The sequence below is a fragment of the Zeugodacus cucurbitae genome, chromosome 6, assembly GCF_028554725.1.
Source record: "Zeugodacus cucurbitae isolate PBARC_wt_2022May chromosome 6, idZeuCucr1.2, whole genome shotgun sequence".
NCBI lineage: Eukaryota > Metazoa > Arthropoda > Insecta > Diptera > Tephritidae > Zeugodacus > Zeugodacus cucurbitae.
The window spans coordinates 24398632-24413709 of record NC_071671.1 but is presented as its reverse complement, the minus strand read 5'-3'; the positions used below and the strand labels follow the sequence as shown (position 1 = coordinate 24413709).

General features: G+C 36.1%; 1 protein-coding gene across 15 annotated transcripts in view; it reads right to left on the bottom strand.

Annotated features, from left to right (window-relative positions):
- Nucleotides 1-15078, bottom strand: part of LOC105210691 (heterogeneous nuclear ribonucleoprotein L) — a 216598-nt gene that overhangs the window by 178662 nt on the left and 22858 nt on the right. The window contains exon 1 of one of the 15 annotated variants that reach the window (XM_054234469.1): nt 2923-3063. The exons of the other annotated variants lie outside the window; for them this stretch is intronic. Within the exon in view, the coding sequence (XP_054090444.1) occupies nt 2923-2925 (3 nt within the window). The 5' untranslated portion in view covers nt 2926-3063. Of the gene's footprint in view, nt 1-2922; nt 3064-15078 lie in introns of those variants that run through there. 15 annotated transcript variants of the gene reach the window in all.

Genomic DNA, 15078 nt, shown 5'->3' with positions numbered 1-15078 from the left:
TAGTGAGCAGATAAAATGCAGGAGGCAATCATTCACCAGTGAATGAGTGGCAAGTAAGGCCAAATTTGAAGTTAATTTTGTAATGAGCGATAATGGAGGACATGGGTGGAAACCGGTTGTCAAGGAAGTGGATAAAATATTAAAAATAACAAAAAATTATAGGTAAGCAAAAATTAAACAAAAAACTTTAAATAGAAAAAAATAAAAATATATAACAGAACCAATATAAAATAAATATAATATTAAAAAAAAATGTATAAAAATTTTTAAAATTAAAAAAAAATTATCTTACAAAATTAAAAAAAAATATATTTTGCAAAATTAAAAAAAAAAAATATTATAAAAAATTCAATGTATATTTAATTATTAAAAAATTTCTAGAAATACCACACCTATTTTATTATTAACATTTGTCAAACAGAAAAAAATTTAATGAGGTACAAATAAGGAAAACAACTCAAAAGCAAACAATAGATTGACAACATTTTGTCATTAGTAATGTTTAAAATATTAAATTCCCATTCAAATATATGATATAATTTTTTAATAAAAAAATGTATTATATATAAAATCAAATTTAAAAAATAATTAAATAAAAAAATGTTTTAAAAATTTTCAAATAATATCATTGATTTATAATTTATTTCTTTTTTTTAATTTATATTTTTATAATTTTTTATATTTTTCTTTATTACTTTTTTTAATGTATTTTATTTTTTATCAATTAATTACTATTTTTATTTTAATTATTAATAATTTTTATATCCATTTTTTTAATATTTTTTTTTGTATATTTTTTAATAATATTATAAATAAAAATTATTTTTATTTTTATGAAATCTAAACTTCTATTTTCTTTTTTCCTTATTTTTATTTTTATATTTTAAATTTTTTTCTTTAATTAGTTTTAATTTAATTTTTTACTTTTATTCGAATATGTATTTTATTTTTCATAAATTTTAACGAATTTCTTTCATATTAATTTTAATTTAAGTTAAATTTTATATTTGTTTTCATTAAATATTTACTTATTTATAAATTATATCTTATATATTTAATTTTATTTGTCTCTATACCTGCTATTTGACCAAGAAAATACTCGCAAAGCCCACCAAAAAGCGCATAAAACAAACAAAAAGCAATATAAAATAAAAATAAACAAAATGCATAAATAAATAAAAAGTGATAGGAATGAAAAACAGCGTAGAGAGGAACAAAATTCCAAACCTACATACTAAAAAATGTGCTAAAACCACAAAGATCACTCAGCGCAACTAAAAAAAAAAAACACAAAAAAATTGTTTTAAAAACAAAAACAACAAAACTCGTGTTCTAGGCATACCAACCGGCGCTGCGTCATGCCCAACGCCGCTGCAGTCATTTCAGCCGGCAAAATCGGAAACTGGAAGCGGTAAGTGCAAGAAGCTGGCAGACTTTTTATGCTGAAATAACGGTATTTTTAAGGCATTTCCCGCACCTCAAGTACAATAAAACGCAACAGCTACGTAAACACACTTATACAACACAGTGGCAGAGGAGCACTGAAACACGCCTATCTACATTTTTATACTTTATAGATATAGGTATGTACATATATAGTATATCTATATATGTATGTATATATACTATATACGTAAATTTGTGCGCTGGCAACAGCGTCATAGATGAAATTTCCATTTTAATCTATTTTTTTTTTTTTTCAATTCTCATTGTTTTCTTTCACTACTTTGCTGAAGGCACTTGCTATTAAACAATTTTAGATACAAAATAAATCGAAAAGAAAATTAAAAAAAGAATCAAACAACAACTCAGCACTTGGCTGGTATGTGTTTACGAATTGTATTGTACGTATGAATTTTCGTTTATTTTTCGATAACTTAATTTATGGCTGTTTTGCATTTCTCATACACTTGACTCACATGTTTTATACGGTTTCTGACGTTTAGCATTCATATTCAGTTTACTGCAACGCTGCATGACTATTTTATGGCGATTATTAAACTTTTAAATCAATAAATTGTTGTAATATTTCAGCCAGAAGTCAGTTAAGTGAATTGTAAGAGCTTGAAGAGTACAGACATTTCTCTTAATTAAATAAATAAAAATTATATTTGCGTTGATTTTGGGTGGAATGCGCGAGTGCTAGGTGGTGTATACAGTCAAATTTTGAGGTTAAAATTTTTGGAATATGATTGAAATTTTGATTTTGAACTTTTTGAATATTTTTACATTGACAAACTTTAGAATAAATTTCAAAAATTAATTGGATAATAATTTGTATTCAATTAACTAAATAGAATTACATTTACTTAAATTGGGTTCAATTTGATTGATTTGAAATGAAATTTTGAATGCAGTCAATTGAATAATAAAAATTTAATTTTAATTCAATTGGATTAAATTCAATACAGTTATATTAAACTGAATAATATTGACTTTTTATAAATCAGAATGCATTTACAGTTTTTGGTATTATTAAATAATATTAAAATGATAATTAGAATTCAATTAACTAAATTGAATTAAATTGATTTCAATTGAGTTGAATTTGATTTATTTGATATGAAAATCTTAATGAAGTCAATTGAATGATATAAATTTAAATTTAATTAAATTGGATTAAATTAAATTAAATTATATTAAACTGAATAATATTGACTTTTTATAAATTAGAATGCATTAAATTTTTTGCGATTATTTTAAAGATTTAATTATTCCAGCTATAATATTAACACTTCTTGTGTCTGAAAGCGATCTCACAGTTATTTATTTCCGTACTCGAAATACTGTGCGGTCTACTACCTAATTCCGGTAAATCTTATCACCGACCAAACGAGTAGGTCAATGACTTATGCATATTTTTTTCCTGTTTTCGTCAAAATACGTCTATTAGACCGAAAAAACTTATTTCACTTTACTCACCATTTAAACGATAGACATTTTATGCTTTCATTCATCTTTGTATATTTTTTTTCGACGAACAGGAAATTGCTTTAATACGGCTAGTGCGGTGGCAGGCGTCGTCTTTCACCTATATACAGGCAAACATACAGCCATACATATATAAGTAGACGAGTACATACAAAATAATTGTACATGCATACAAACATACAAACATGTATTTATGGCAGCCCAACAGGCGAGCGTGACTGAAATAAGAATTTCCCATTAGTTTTGCTACAGCGTTATTACGACCGACCGCTTCAGTAGGCTTTCATTGCCACTACCACCTACCGTTGCCAAAAAGAAAAAACAACTCAAATAAAATAAAATAACAACGAAGAAAAAAGAAATGGAAATAATAAGAATAACAACAACAGCAAAAGCAATAAAAAGTGGCGCACGTTCAGCTTGCCTTGCTGTTCGGTCGGCACAGTACCGCGGCGAGGCGCGGCACCGGCATTTCGCCTTCACTTAAACTCTGTTAGGTTTGCGGTATTCTGTGCCATTTCCCTTCTTTTCACGACCAACAACAACAGTAATAGCAACAACAAAAACCGATTGCCTTAAAAATTCAATCCAACATAAACCAATCCAATTCATTTCATTTTATATATTATACTATATCAGTTCGCTTCACTTCTGGCTTTGCGTATGTAAGACTTTGCATTTGTTGTACAACAAAATGCTTAATCCACTTGTTTTCCATATTCGTTTTGGTATTTGTTCTTAATTTCTTCATTTGCTTACGACTGCAATTGTACTTTCTTCAGTTATATTTGTTGTTGTTGTGCCCTATATACTCATGTCGGCAGGCGAATGTAATGTGGATTTGCCGCAAGAAATGGTTTCTTCTTCTTAACTGGCGTAGAAACCGCTTACGCGGTTATAGCCGAGTCCACAACAGTGCGCCACGCATCTCTCCTTTTGGCGGTTTGGCGCCAATTGGTAATACCAAGTGAAGACAGGTCCTTCTCCACCTGGTCCTTCCACCGGAGTGGAGGTCTCCCTCTTCCTCGGCTTCCACCAGCGGGTACTGCATCGAAAACTTTCAGAGCTGGGGCACTTTCATCCATTCGAACAACATGACCCAGCCAGCGTAGCCGCTGTCTTTTTATTCGCTAGACTATGTCTATGTCGTCGAACAACACATACAGCTCATCATTCCATCTTCTGCGGTATTCGCCGTTGCCAATGTTTAAGGGACCGTAAATCTTCCGCAAAACCTTTCTCTCGAAAACTCCTAGTGCCGTCTCATCGGATGTTGACACCGTCCACGCTTCTGCACCATAAAGTAGGACGGGAATGATGAGGGACTTGTAGAGTTTAGTTTTTGTTCGTCGAGAGAGGACTTTACTTTTCAATTGCCTACTCAGTCCATAGTAGCACCTGTTGGCAAGAGTGATTCTGCGTTGGATTTCAAGGCTGACATTATTATCGGTGTTAATGTTGGTTCCTAGGTATACGAAATTATCTACAACTTCAAAGTTATGACTGTCAACAGTGACGTGGGAGCCAAGACGCGAATGCGCTGACTGTTTGTTTGATGACAGGAGATATTTCGTCTTGTCCTCGTTCACCACCAGATCCATTCGCTTCGCTTCCTTATCCAGGCGGGAAAAAGCAGAACTAACGGCGCGGGTGTTGTTTCCGATGATATCAATATCATCGGCGTACGCCAGGAGCTGTACACTCTTGTAGAAGATTGTACCTTCTCAATTTAGCTCTGCAGCTCTTATAATTTTCTCCAGCATCAAGTTAAAGAAGTCGCACGATAGCGAGTCACCTTGTCTGAAACCTCGTTTGGTATCGAACGGCTCGGAGAGGTCCTTCCCGATCCTGACGGAGCTTTTGGTGTTGCTCAACGTCAACTTACACAGCCGTATTAGTTTTGCGGGGATACCAAATTCAGACATCGCGGCATAAAGGCAGCTCCTTTTCGTGCTGTCGAAAGCAGCTTTAAAGTCGACAAATAGATGGTGTGTGTCGATCCTTTTTTCACGGGTCTTCTCCAAGATTTGGCGCATGGTGAATATCTGGTCAGTTGTTGATTTTCCAGGTCTAAAGCCACACTGATAAGGTCCAATCAGTTTGTTGACGGTGGGCTTTAGTCTTTCACACAGTACGCTCGATAGAACCTTATAAGCGATGTTAAGGAGGCTTATCCCACGATAGTTGGCGCAGATTGTGGGGTCTCCCTTTTTGTGGATTGGGCAGAGTACACTGAGATTCCAATCGTCGGGCATGCTTTCTTCCGACCATATTTCGCAAAGAAGCTGATGCATGCACCTTATCAGCTCTTCGCCGCCGTATTTGAATAGCTCGGCCGGCAATCCATCGGCCCCCGCCGCCTTGTTGTTCTTCAAGCGGGTAATTGCTATTCTAATTTCTTCACGGTCGGGCAATGGAACATCTGTTCCATCGTCGTCGATTGGGGAATCGGGTTCGCCATCTCCTGGTGTTGTACTTTCACTGCCATTCAGCAGGCTGGAGAAGTGTTCCCTCCACAAACACAGTATACTCTGGTCATCAACCACTAGATCACCGCTGGGGGTCCTACAGGAGTGTGCTCCGGTCTTGAAACCTTCAGTTAATCGCCGGATCTTTTCGTAAAATTTTCGAGCATTACCCCTGTCGGCCAGCTTGTCAAGCTCTTCATACTCACGCATTTCTGCCTCTTTCTTTCTTTTTCTGCAAATGCGTCTCGCTTCCCTCTTCAGCTCTCGGTATCTTTCCCATCCCGCTCGTGTTGCGGTCGATCGCAACATTGCGAGGTAGGCAGTCTGTTTTCTCTCCACTGCGAGACGACAATCCTCATCATACCAGCTGTTTTTTTGGCTTTTCCGAAAGCCAATGGTTTCGGTTGCAGCTGTACGTAAGGAGTTTGATATGCCGTCCCACAGCTCCCTTATACCGAGATGCTGATGAGTGCTCTCAGAGAGCAGGAGTGCAAGTCGAGTAGAAAATCGTTCGGCTGTCGGTTGTGATTGCAGCTTCTCGATGTCGAACCTTCCTTGTGTTTGTTGACGTGTGCGCTTTTCTACACAGAGGCGGGTGCGTATCTTAGCTGCTACAAGATAGTGGTCCGAGTCGATGTTGGGACCACGAAGCGTACGCACATCAAAAACACTGGAGACATGTCGTCCATCTATCACAACATGATCGATCTGGTTGCGAGTGATTCGATCCGGGGACAGCCAAGTAGCTTGATGGATTTTCTTATGTTGGAATCTAGTGCTACAGATGACCATATTTCGGGCCCCGGCGAAGTCGATCAGCCTCAGACCGTTTGGTGATGTTTCGTCATGGAGGCTGAATTTTCCGACTGTTGTGCCAAAGACACCTTCTTTACCCACCCTAGCGTTGAAATCGCCAAGCACGATTTTGACATCGTGGCGGGGGCAGCGCTCATATGTACGTTCTAGGCGCTCATAGAAGGTATCTTTGGTCACATCGTCCTTCTCTTCCGTCGAGGCGTGGGCGCAAATCAGCGATATGTTGAAGAACCTCGCTTTGATGCGGATTGTGGCTAGACGTTCATCCACCGGAGTGAATGCCAGGACTCGACGACGGAGCCTCTCTCCCACCACGAATCCCACACCGAATTTGCGCTCCTTTATATGGCCGCTGTAGTAGATGTCACAAGGACCCACCTTCTTCCGTCCTTGTCCCGTCCATCGCATTTCTTGGATTGCGGTGATGTCAGCCTTTACTCTTACGAGGACATCAGCCAGCTGGGCAGAGGCACCTTCCCAATTAAGGGTCCGGACATTCCAGGTGCATGCCCTTAAATCATAGTCCTTTATACGTTTGCCGTGGTCGTCATCAAAAGGGGGGTTTCTCATCCGAGGCCTGTGTTTCTTATTCACTGGTTATTCGTTTTTATGTGGTGGGTCCCAAGCCCTACGCACAACCGCATAAGCGGGATTCGCCTTCTCACTTTAGCTCGCTTCCAGACGGATGTCTGTTGGCTACCCAGAGGATACTTGGTCTAAGACCGGAAGTTGTGAGCTGCTTGAGCCACATGTAAAAGAATCGTTCCTGGCCACTCCCAAGTGAATGGCAGTCAGAAACTTTCCTCACTTACGTGAACTTCTACATATGACTCCAAAAAATGGTTTGGTTAAAGAAATTAGCGTGAAAGCTTGAAGCTTTATGCGAAAGCTCTATGGAAGCGCTTGTAAGGAGTTGTGAAAGTTCGGTTATTTGGGTAAATATTTATTCGGTTAAGTTTTTTTCTTGGCTGCATAATGTTAATCATGAGTAGTGAGTTCAGAATTTTCAAAATCGAATTTCGAAACACTTTTCGAAATTTTCAAACAATGCTTCTTTCATTTAAAATTTGAAGAAAATTATTGCAAATAATGAGTAGTGAGGTCAGAATTTTCAACATAATTTGAAGAATATCATAGAAGAATAATAATGAGTAGTGAGTTCAGAGTTTTCAAATTCGAAGTTCGAAAATTTTGAAAAGTTCGATATCTTTACATGTTGTATTGAAAATTTGAAGAAAATCAATGTAGAATATTTTTATGCTCAGACTCTTCAAATCTTCAAAAGCTGAGGTTTAAAAATGCCAGTTTTTGTTTCTGAAATACATTATTCCTAAGGAGGATAAATAAAACTTAGTTTCAAACTCTAAACTCTTGAAGGACGGCGAAATTAGTTTAAAAGCTTCGAGAAAAGAGGGACAGGTGCTTTCGTTATTAAATTTGATATGTGTGGTAAAGAATACAGAGCAATTTCTTCGAAGAATCGAAAACTAATGTTAAGAAAAGAGCAAATCTTTAAGTTCTCACCCAATAAACGGAGGCAAAGTGAGCCTCACCGCAAGCGGCCGCACTTAGACCCTCATTTGGCCCATTATACTCCAGGCGAGGAGTTAGTACCTGAATTCATAGACGATAAGCATAAAATATAAACCTAAACTGATCTGCAATTAATATCAGTTAATATATTGGTATATATGAACACGAAAAAACTTTCTTCGTTTTCTTATAGTTCAATATTCGCCTCTTTTAGTTTACTATTTATATAACAGTTTTGTCGTGTGCTCTTCTCTCTCCGCCCTCAAATTACCTACTTTATTATTACTTTCGTATTTTATTACAACCGAACAGCAATCACTCGACTCGGTTGTCATAAAAGCGCGAGAAGTTCATTTAGAAATGACGGATTTTCAAATTTGCTGCGATTGATATTAAATCGATGCAATAAATACTGGACGACGCACACGAATATGCTTTAGAAGTCAGCTACCCCATCATAAAACGACTATTGCCCTACCCGCATGTGCCGAACACCCCACCCCACCAGCACTTGGCCTATTTGTCCACCCTCATTTGAAGGCGATAAAGAAATGCGCACACACACACACACACACACCAATGCATAAATAATTTCCATTTAGAATTTGACTGGCATATCTAACGGTAATGGCTATACATACAAACAAACGTATATGCTTTATTGCGAGCTCATTACTGTTCATGCATGTGTGTGTGTATGTATATTGTTAGAAATATGTAAATACTTTCGCAATCATTATTACTTATTGAAGTTGGGAGTTGGCAACTTCGTCCATTCCCTTAGGTAATACACAACTTTTATGTGTATATTTTCAATTTTATAGATCGATTACACGTGAGTGCTCGCCTCGTCCCGTTGCATTTCACTTGAGGCGACTCGCAACTCAGCGCTTATTAATCTGCTGCTCATTATATTTGTTGTTATGGTATTCCCGTTGGCGCAGCGTGTTATTAGTTATTGTCCTATTCCAGCTACTTGCAATACTTAGTTGTGGATATTAAGCTATGCTGGTAATAATAAATAGTAGAGGCCCGTAGGAAATATGTTGACTGTGAGATTGCAAGGATTGCCATACCATTTGAGGCAAAGAGACATCTTTTCAAATAAAAAATAAAGTATGAGTTGGCATATGACAACTAAAAAATTAAAAATAAAAACCGCGACAACTTTCGAGATCCCGAAAGTCAAATTAAAAAAAAAAAAAAAAAAATATTGAATTCGAAAGCGTATGACGAAAATATAAATAAATTTAAAATAATGTAGTTCCGAAATTCAAATTTCAAAAAACCACAAATTCTGTAATTTCATAGCATACGACAACTAAAAAATAAAAAAAAAAATTAAAAATCCCGAAAATTTTCGAGATCCCTAAATTCTAATTTCAACTAAAGAAATTCTTAAATTACACAAATTAATTAATTTTATAACGAATTAAATTTTTTATAAAAATTCAATAAAGAATATTCTTCACTGTTCTATTACCATGCCAACGGCTGTTTCGTTTAAATTGACATTTACCGTGTCTGTGTCAAAACTGTAGCGTATGATATTTGCATGCAGCATTCAGTTATGCCAACAACAATAATAATTATTCTAATTATTATGCGACTGATGAAAACAACAACAATAAAAACTAGCAAACATCACTAATAGTTATAGCAAATAATAATGGACGGCAAGAGGAGTAAATGAGTAAAAAGTAGAGAAAATCGAATGAAAAGGTGAAAGCCAACAAAATGGAAATGTAAACACATATAGACATACATTATATATAGGTAAACTTTATATACATGTACTATATATTCGAATGAAAATGTGTGGAATCATTTATAAGCGCGCAATTTTTCCAGCAATTAGTCTAATAACACGCGCACACACAATATATGTATATAACCAATACAATGAAACAAGGATAACTATAACAGGGAAAATATGAAAATAATTAGAGGTGTAGATACAAATGGTTACCTATTATGGGTGGAACTAGGCGCAAAGTTATTAGTTAGTATCTATGTATATGGCGCGGTGATGAAGCATTGTTTATAAATACTAATATACCGTCGCAATAACACAGAAACACAAATACATACAAATACAATCAACATTTCATATCCGCTTATTGAGGTTATGTTATGACACGCGAGGTACACAATTATAACTATGCAGATTCATTTAATATGCAAGAGAATTATTGAAGGTATTAGCGAGCGTAAATTCCAGAACTCGCATATTATTTTTCGGAATCCCGAAGTCTGGAGTGTTTAAAACTGATAGGGAAAATTATGTATACAAATATGAATCCCGAAGAATCCAGATAAAATTTCGGGATTCCGAAATGACAATTTTCAAAATTCGAGATACTAAAATGCATCAAACTACCTTTTAACGAGTTCCTTCTCACATTTTCCTGAATTCCGAAATTTTTCGGGTTCCCGAATAGGCCAAAACTAACTTTTAATGAACTTTTAAATCACTAACATTTGTGTGTGAAATTTCCCGAATCCCGAAATTTTTCAAGATCTCGAAATGGAAATTTTCAAAATTCGTGATACTAAAGTGCTTAAAACTGCTTTTTAATGAGTTTCTACTAACATTTGTAATTTATTCCGCCTATGACAGCCTATAAGCGCGGCATTCAACTAACTTGTGCGACAAATTGTTACCGTTAGTTCTGCGTAGCTGCTTCTGATTTCTTTGCCAAAGTAAGTGTCTATCACTTTCACCTAACCCCGCCACCGTTGGAAGTCATATAACGTACGTCTTCTCTTTGTTTCCTGCGTCAACGCATCGTTTTATTACTTATTACCTGCCGTGATATGAAATCAATATATGCAAATATGCTTTGATAGCTTCACAAGAAATCGCTTAGCAAGCAGAAAAGATTGGTTTAATATGCAAAATGTAAATACAATTTTTTTTCTGTGTGTCAGCAGTGCAATTTAGAACTCTTTGTTCGGATGGTTATTGGGTACCTAGTGAGGGTTGTAAGGGCGGGATAGCGTTGTTAGCGAAAATGTCATATTAATATTTAAAAAAATTATACAAGTTGACATTTATTGGGGTATAATTGCTTGGATGTATTGATTCAGAAGGTTTCATATACAAATTAATATAAAAGACAAATATTTTTAAAGGAATCCATGCGATTTTCTTGTAGTTTTATCTATTTTTAAGGAACTTAACGGAACCTGTAGTCCAGCTTTAATTAGGCCAAAGAACCCACAATGATTTTATATCACACATTCTATCCATGCCGTTAAATCCCAAATCTCGAAAGTTTTCATTCATATTTGTTTTATGACATTTTACATAAACCTGTGGAGAATTACAGCACAACATTGAGCGAACAAAATACGATGTTGAGAAAAATGTTCACTTTTTGAGATTATGGTGGCAACTTTATGGATGAAATTAAAATTTAGGGGTCGACCAACAGACCTATAAATTCTATAAGAAGAAATAAAGGAGCCTTTATTAATTCTCAGATCATCTACACAACCCTGATATTTTTCCTGAACAACAAATAAGGAAACTGTAGTAGAAAGCAGACACTTTTATCATGGAACCAATTAGAAGTTTCGCGGGATCATTTCAGTCATCTGGAAACAGAAATATGTTCTACTAGGATCTATAACAAATACCACACAAAAACACAACAGATTGCAAACATTTCGAAGGAAATTTAGTCAAATTTAGTCTATTTTAACCAGTAAAAATAACAGGGAACTCTTGATAAATTTTCAAGAACCCTAAAACCTTTGCGTCTATCGAGCTGAAGATCATATATACTCAGGCAATATATAAATGATTGCTCTTGAGATCTCGATCTCGGGTTCTACAACATGCGACTGTCTGCATAAGATTCACAAAACAAATCCCATGCTGATATTACAAAGCTGTTGAGCGGTGGATTTTTGACCATTTCGACTAATTTTGAGGTATAATGAATTATATTTACAGCCAATAAAGATGGCGCTGCACTTTACTAATATCAGCGCGATATTTCCGCTAGCTTTCGTCCACATTTGGCTTAAGTAAACCGGCAGAATTTATAACTCCGTCAGCAGCTATGGTTTTAGCACAAAATTCCAACGGCCATACACCGTGTGTCGAGTATTATTTATGAAAAACTAACGGCTTCATATTTGATCGTAAATTTTTTATTTGACATTTTAATGCCGAACAGCATACGGTATGCAGCAGCAAGCGCAATGAAAAGCCAAAAATGATTATGCCACAGCTATATAAACTACACGTGCTGCGGCCGAAGCCGAAGCCGATAGAGTCGGTAGTCAACAGTCAGCAGTCATGTCAGCATAAATTTACAGTTGGCGCATAGCGCAGATACCCTTATGATACCATGAATATTTTTCGTATCTACAAAAGGGAGGCTGTGCGATATACTATGTGTACTTGCAGTTGATTGTAAGTACCACATGGGGTTTGGGGAGTCATAAAAATGCAACGTAACTGTACGCAACACGACGCCACACACACATTTCGATATTATAACCACACTTTTTGGGTAGCTGTTGGTAGTATGAGCGCGCGCTGTACGTACGGTTATCAGTAAGCGCAAATTTCGGATATTTATGTACGTGCCTCAACGCTGACCTCCAGCACAAAGTGTGTGTGCATTGCACTTCACATGTGGCAAGTATGGCAAGCTTTTATGCAACCACCCACTAAAGGCGCGTTCGCGCTAGAACAAGCATTGAGTTGTATGTGGGTGGTGGCGAAGCGCGTTCTGCGCTCCCACCCGCACGCACTCGAGTTGTTGTATTGCGCGCACAATATGGCGTCGTTAATGGAATTATTAATGTCAAGTGGCAGGTTTTCGGAAATTTCGCCAACGCGCCAGAGAAGATGCTCACGTAGCGGCGGCGGCGGCGACAAGGTGAGGCAGTTGGCCGGCCGCGTACGTCAATTGAAGTGGCAAAAATGCAAGCGATGGAGATTTTTTCGATTTTCGATGGCCAAAATTGTTTCGAGGAATGAATGGCATGCAGAAAAGACACGATGCGCTTGTGAAGAAGCTTAATCAAAGGGTGGCGCGCGGTAGCGTTATGCGCTCAAATTGATAGCGCGCGCATCAAAAGGTATGGCGCTGACCAAAACGGTCAAGCAGTGAAGCAATAATTGCGCATAGATGCGGCGCGTTTGGCTTGGCGTTTGGTCGCTTGGCGTACTAGCGCTGCGTTGAAGCTGTAGGGGTGCACAGCGCCGCGGCGCGCAGCATTGTTCTTGGCGCGCCGCCCGCACTCATGTTAATTAATTTCCATTTTTTGCTTTGTTTTTGCTTATTGTGTGTATTTCTGTTTTTTTTCTGTTTCTTCCTGGCAAGCACGTTAATGCATTTCCAATTTGACGATGTGGACTGGAATGCATTGATGTGGTTGGGCGTCGCGTTGCAATCAAAGATGGTTGCTTGCTGCGCCCGAGATTTGCATTCATTCGCCAGCAAAAGTAAAAGGTTATGCACCAAAATGGGGGAGGCAAGCGTCGATATGTGGCAGTCACTGACAAGCAGATGGGCAAATGCATCAAGCAGATAACTTGAAAATGAATTTGAAAACGCGCACGCTCATACACACTGACTCCTACTATATACGAACATTGGTGGACACATGTGTTTTTATATTTATTCGTAGCCATTTATTGGCTTGCCAGTAACCTTTTTTTTTTGTTGAATTCGCACTAGCTAGAAGAAGAGTTGTTGCAGCATTGCGGCGGCGTTGTAGCCAACTGTACAGCGTGCGCTTTGTGGCGCCCAAAGCGAAATTATATTTGTCTGTCTGTCCATTTGCTTAATATGCAGTTTCAGATTCTAGCGTCTAATGGCTTAAATAAAAACAAATGAATTTCGCTAATGGCGATTTCTGGAAATGAATTCGATTTTCTTTTCTTTTTTGTGGATTTGCTGAAAAATTATCGTTCATAATTAAATTTTATGACCTCAAATAAATTAATTTAAAAGAATTTGATAAATTAATATACAAATGATTTTATGCAGATGGAAATAATTTCAATATTTTTATTTACAGTAAATAGTTTGGTCTTCGAAAATTGGACGAATTGCTACCTACGCTAAATAGATTGATATAATTAATTTTTATTGCAAAAATTAGTTTCGAAAGCATAAAGTTGGCTTAAAACAATATCTTGAACTGGTTTTGGGATTTTTTGAAATTTTCGAATTTCTTTGAAAATTCCAAAAATATTATTTCAGCTGTTTAGGAACACACGAGGCCACAATAATCTGTTTAAAAGCACCAACACGGCTAAATATCAAGTTTTGTCCTTGATTCACGCCAAATATGTAGTTTTTGAAAATTTCGAAACTTTTCGAAAATACAGAAACAAAGTATTACAGTGGTCAGGATCACATGAGGTCACAATAATCAGTTGTAAAAACATTAACTTGGTCAAAAACTGTATTTTGATGACTAAAAGGTTTTGAAAATTTCGCAACTTTTCGAAAATCTAGAAAAAAAAATGTCAGCTCTTTACGATAACTATAAATAGATATAAAAGATTGAACTTGATGAAAAATGCAGTTTTCGAAAATAAAAATTTCTTTTTAAAATACTGCAGTTGTTTAATATCACATAGCACGCCAAATTGTTTTGGAAGCTTAACTTGGCTGAAAACTGAATTTCGACCATGTTTTGAACTAAAAATGCAGTTTTCGAAATTTCGAATATATATATTTCAGCTGTTTAGTACCACATGAGACCGCAATAATTCATTTCAAAAGCATTCTGATCATGTTTTAAATTAAAAATGTAGTTTTCGAAAATTTCGAATATTCTGCGAAATTTGGAAACAAAGTTGTTGAGGAATAAATTAGCAACTAAACACTTTTTTGATATAAAAAATGCTTTATTTAATCACGAATTTTATGAAATGAATTTTATAACCAAATGGTAATTTTTTCAAAGCATTTCAGAAGAAAATTTTCGACTATCACATAACAATAACACAAAATGGCTATAAATGGCTATCACTACAAATAGCTTAAGCGAAATGTGTGTGGATAATGAATCAATTACGTGGTACTTCCGTTGCTTTGATAAAATCCAGATAACGTTTCTTGAGTAAACCATTGATGACTTGAATGAATTTTTAGGCGCGTAAAAAGAAAAGTTATTATACCCTGGAGGACAACAAAAACGCACATAAATTCGTATAAAAGCGCAATAAAATGGAAACAAATGACAGAGACTTAGAAAATGTGCAAATAGAAAGAAATGACAAAAAAGACGAGAAAGATAGGGGATTCATATAGAAAAAGAGATACAAACATTTATACTATCAAATAATGCAGAA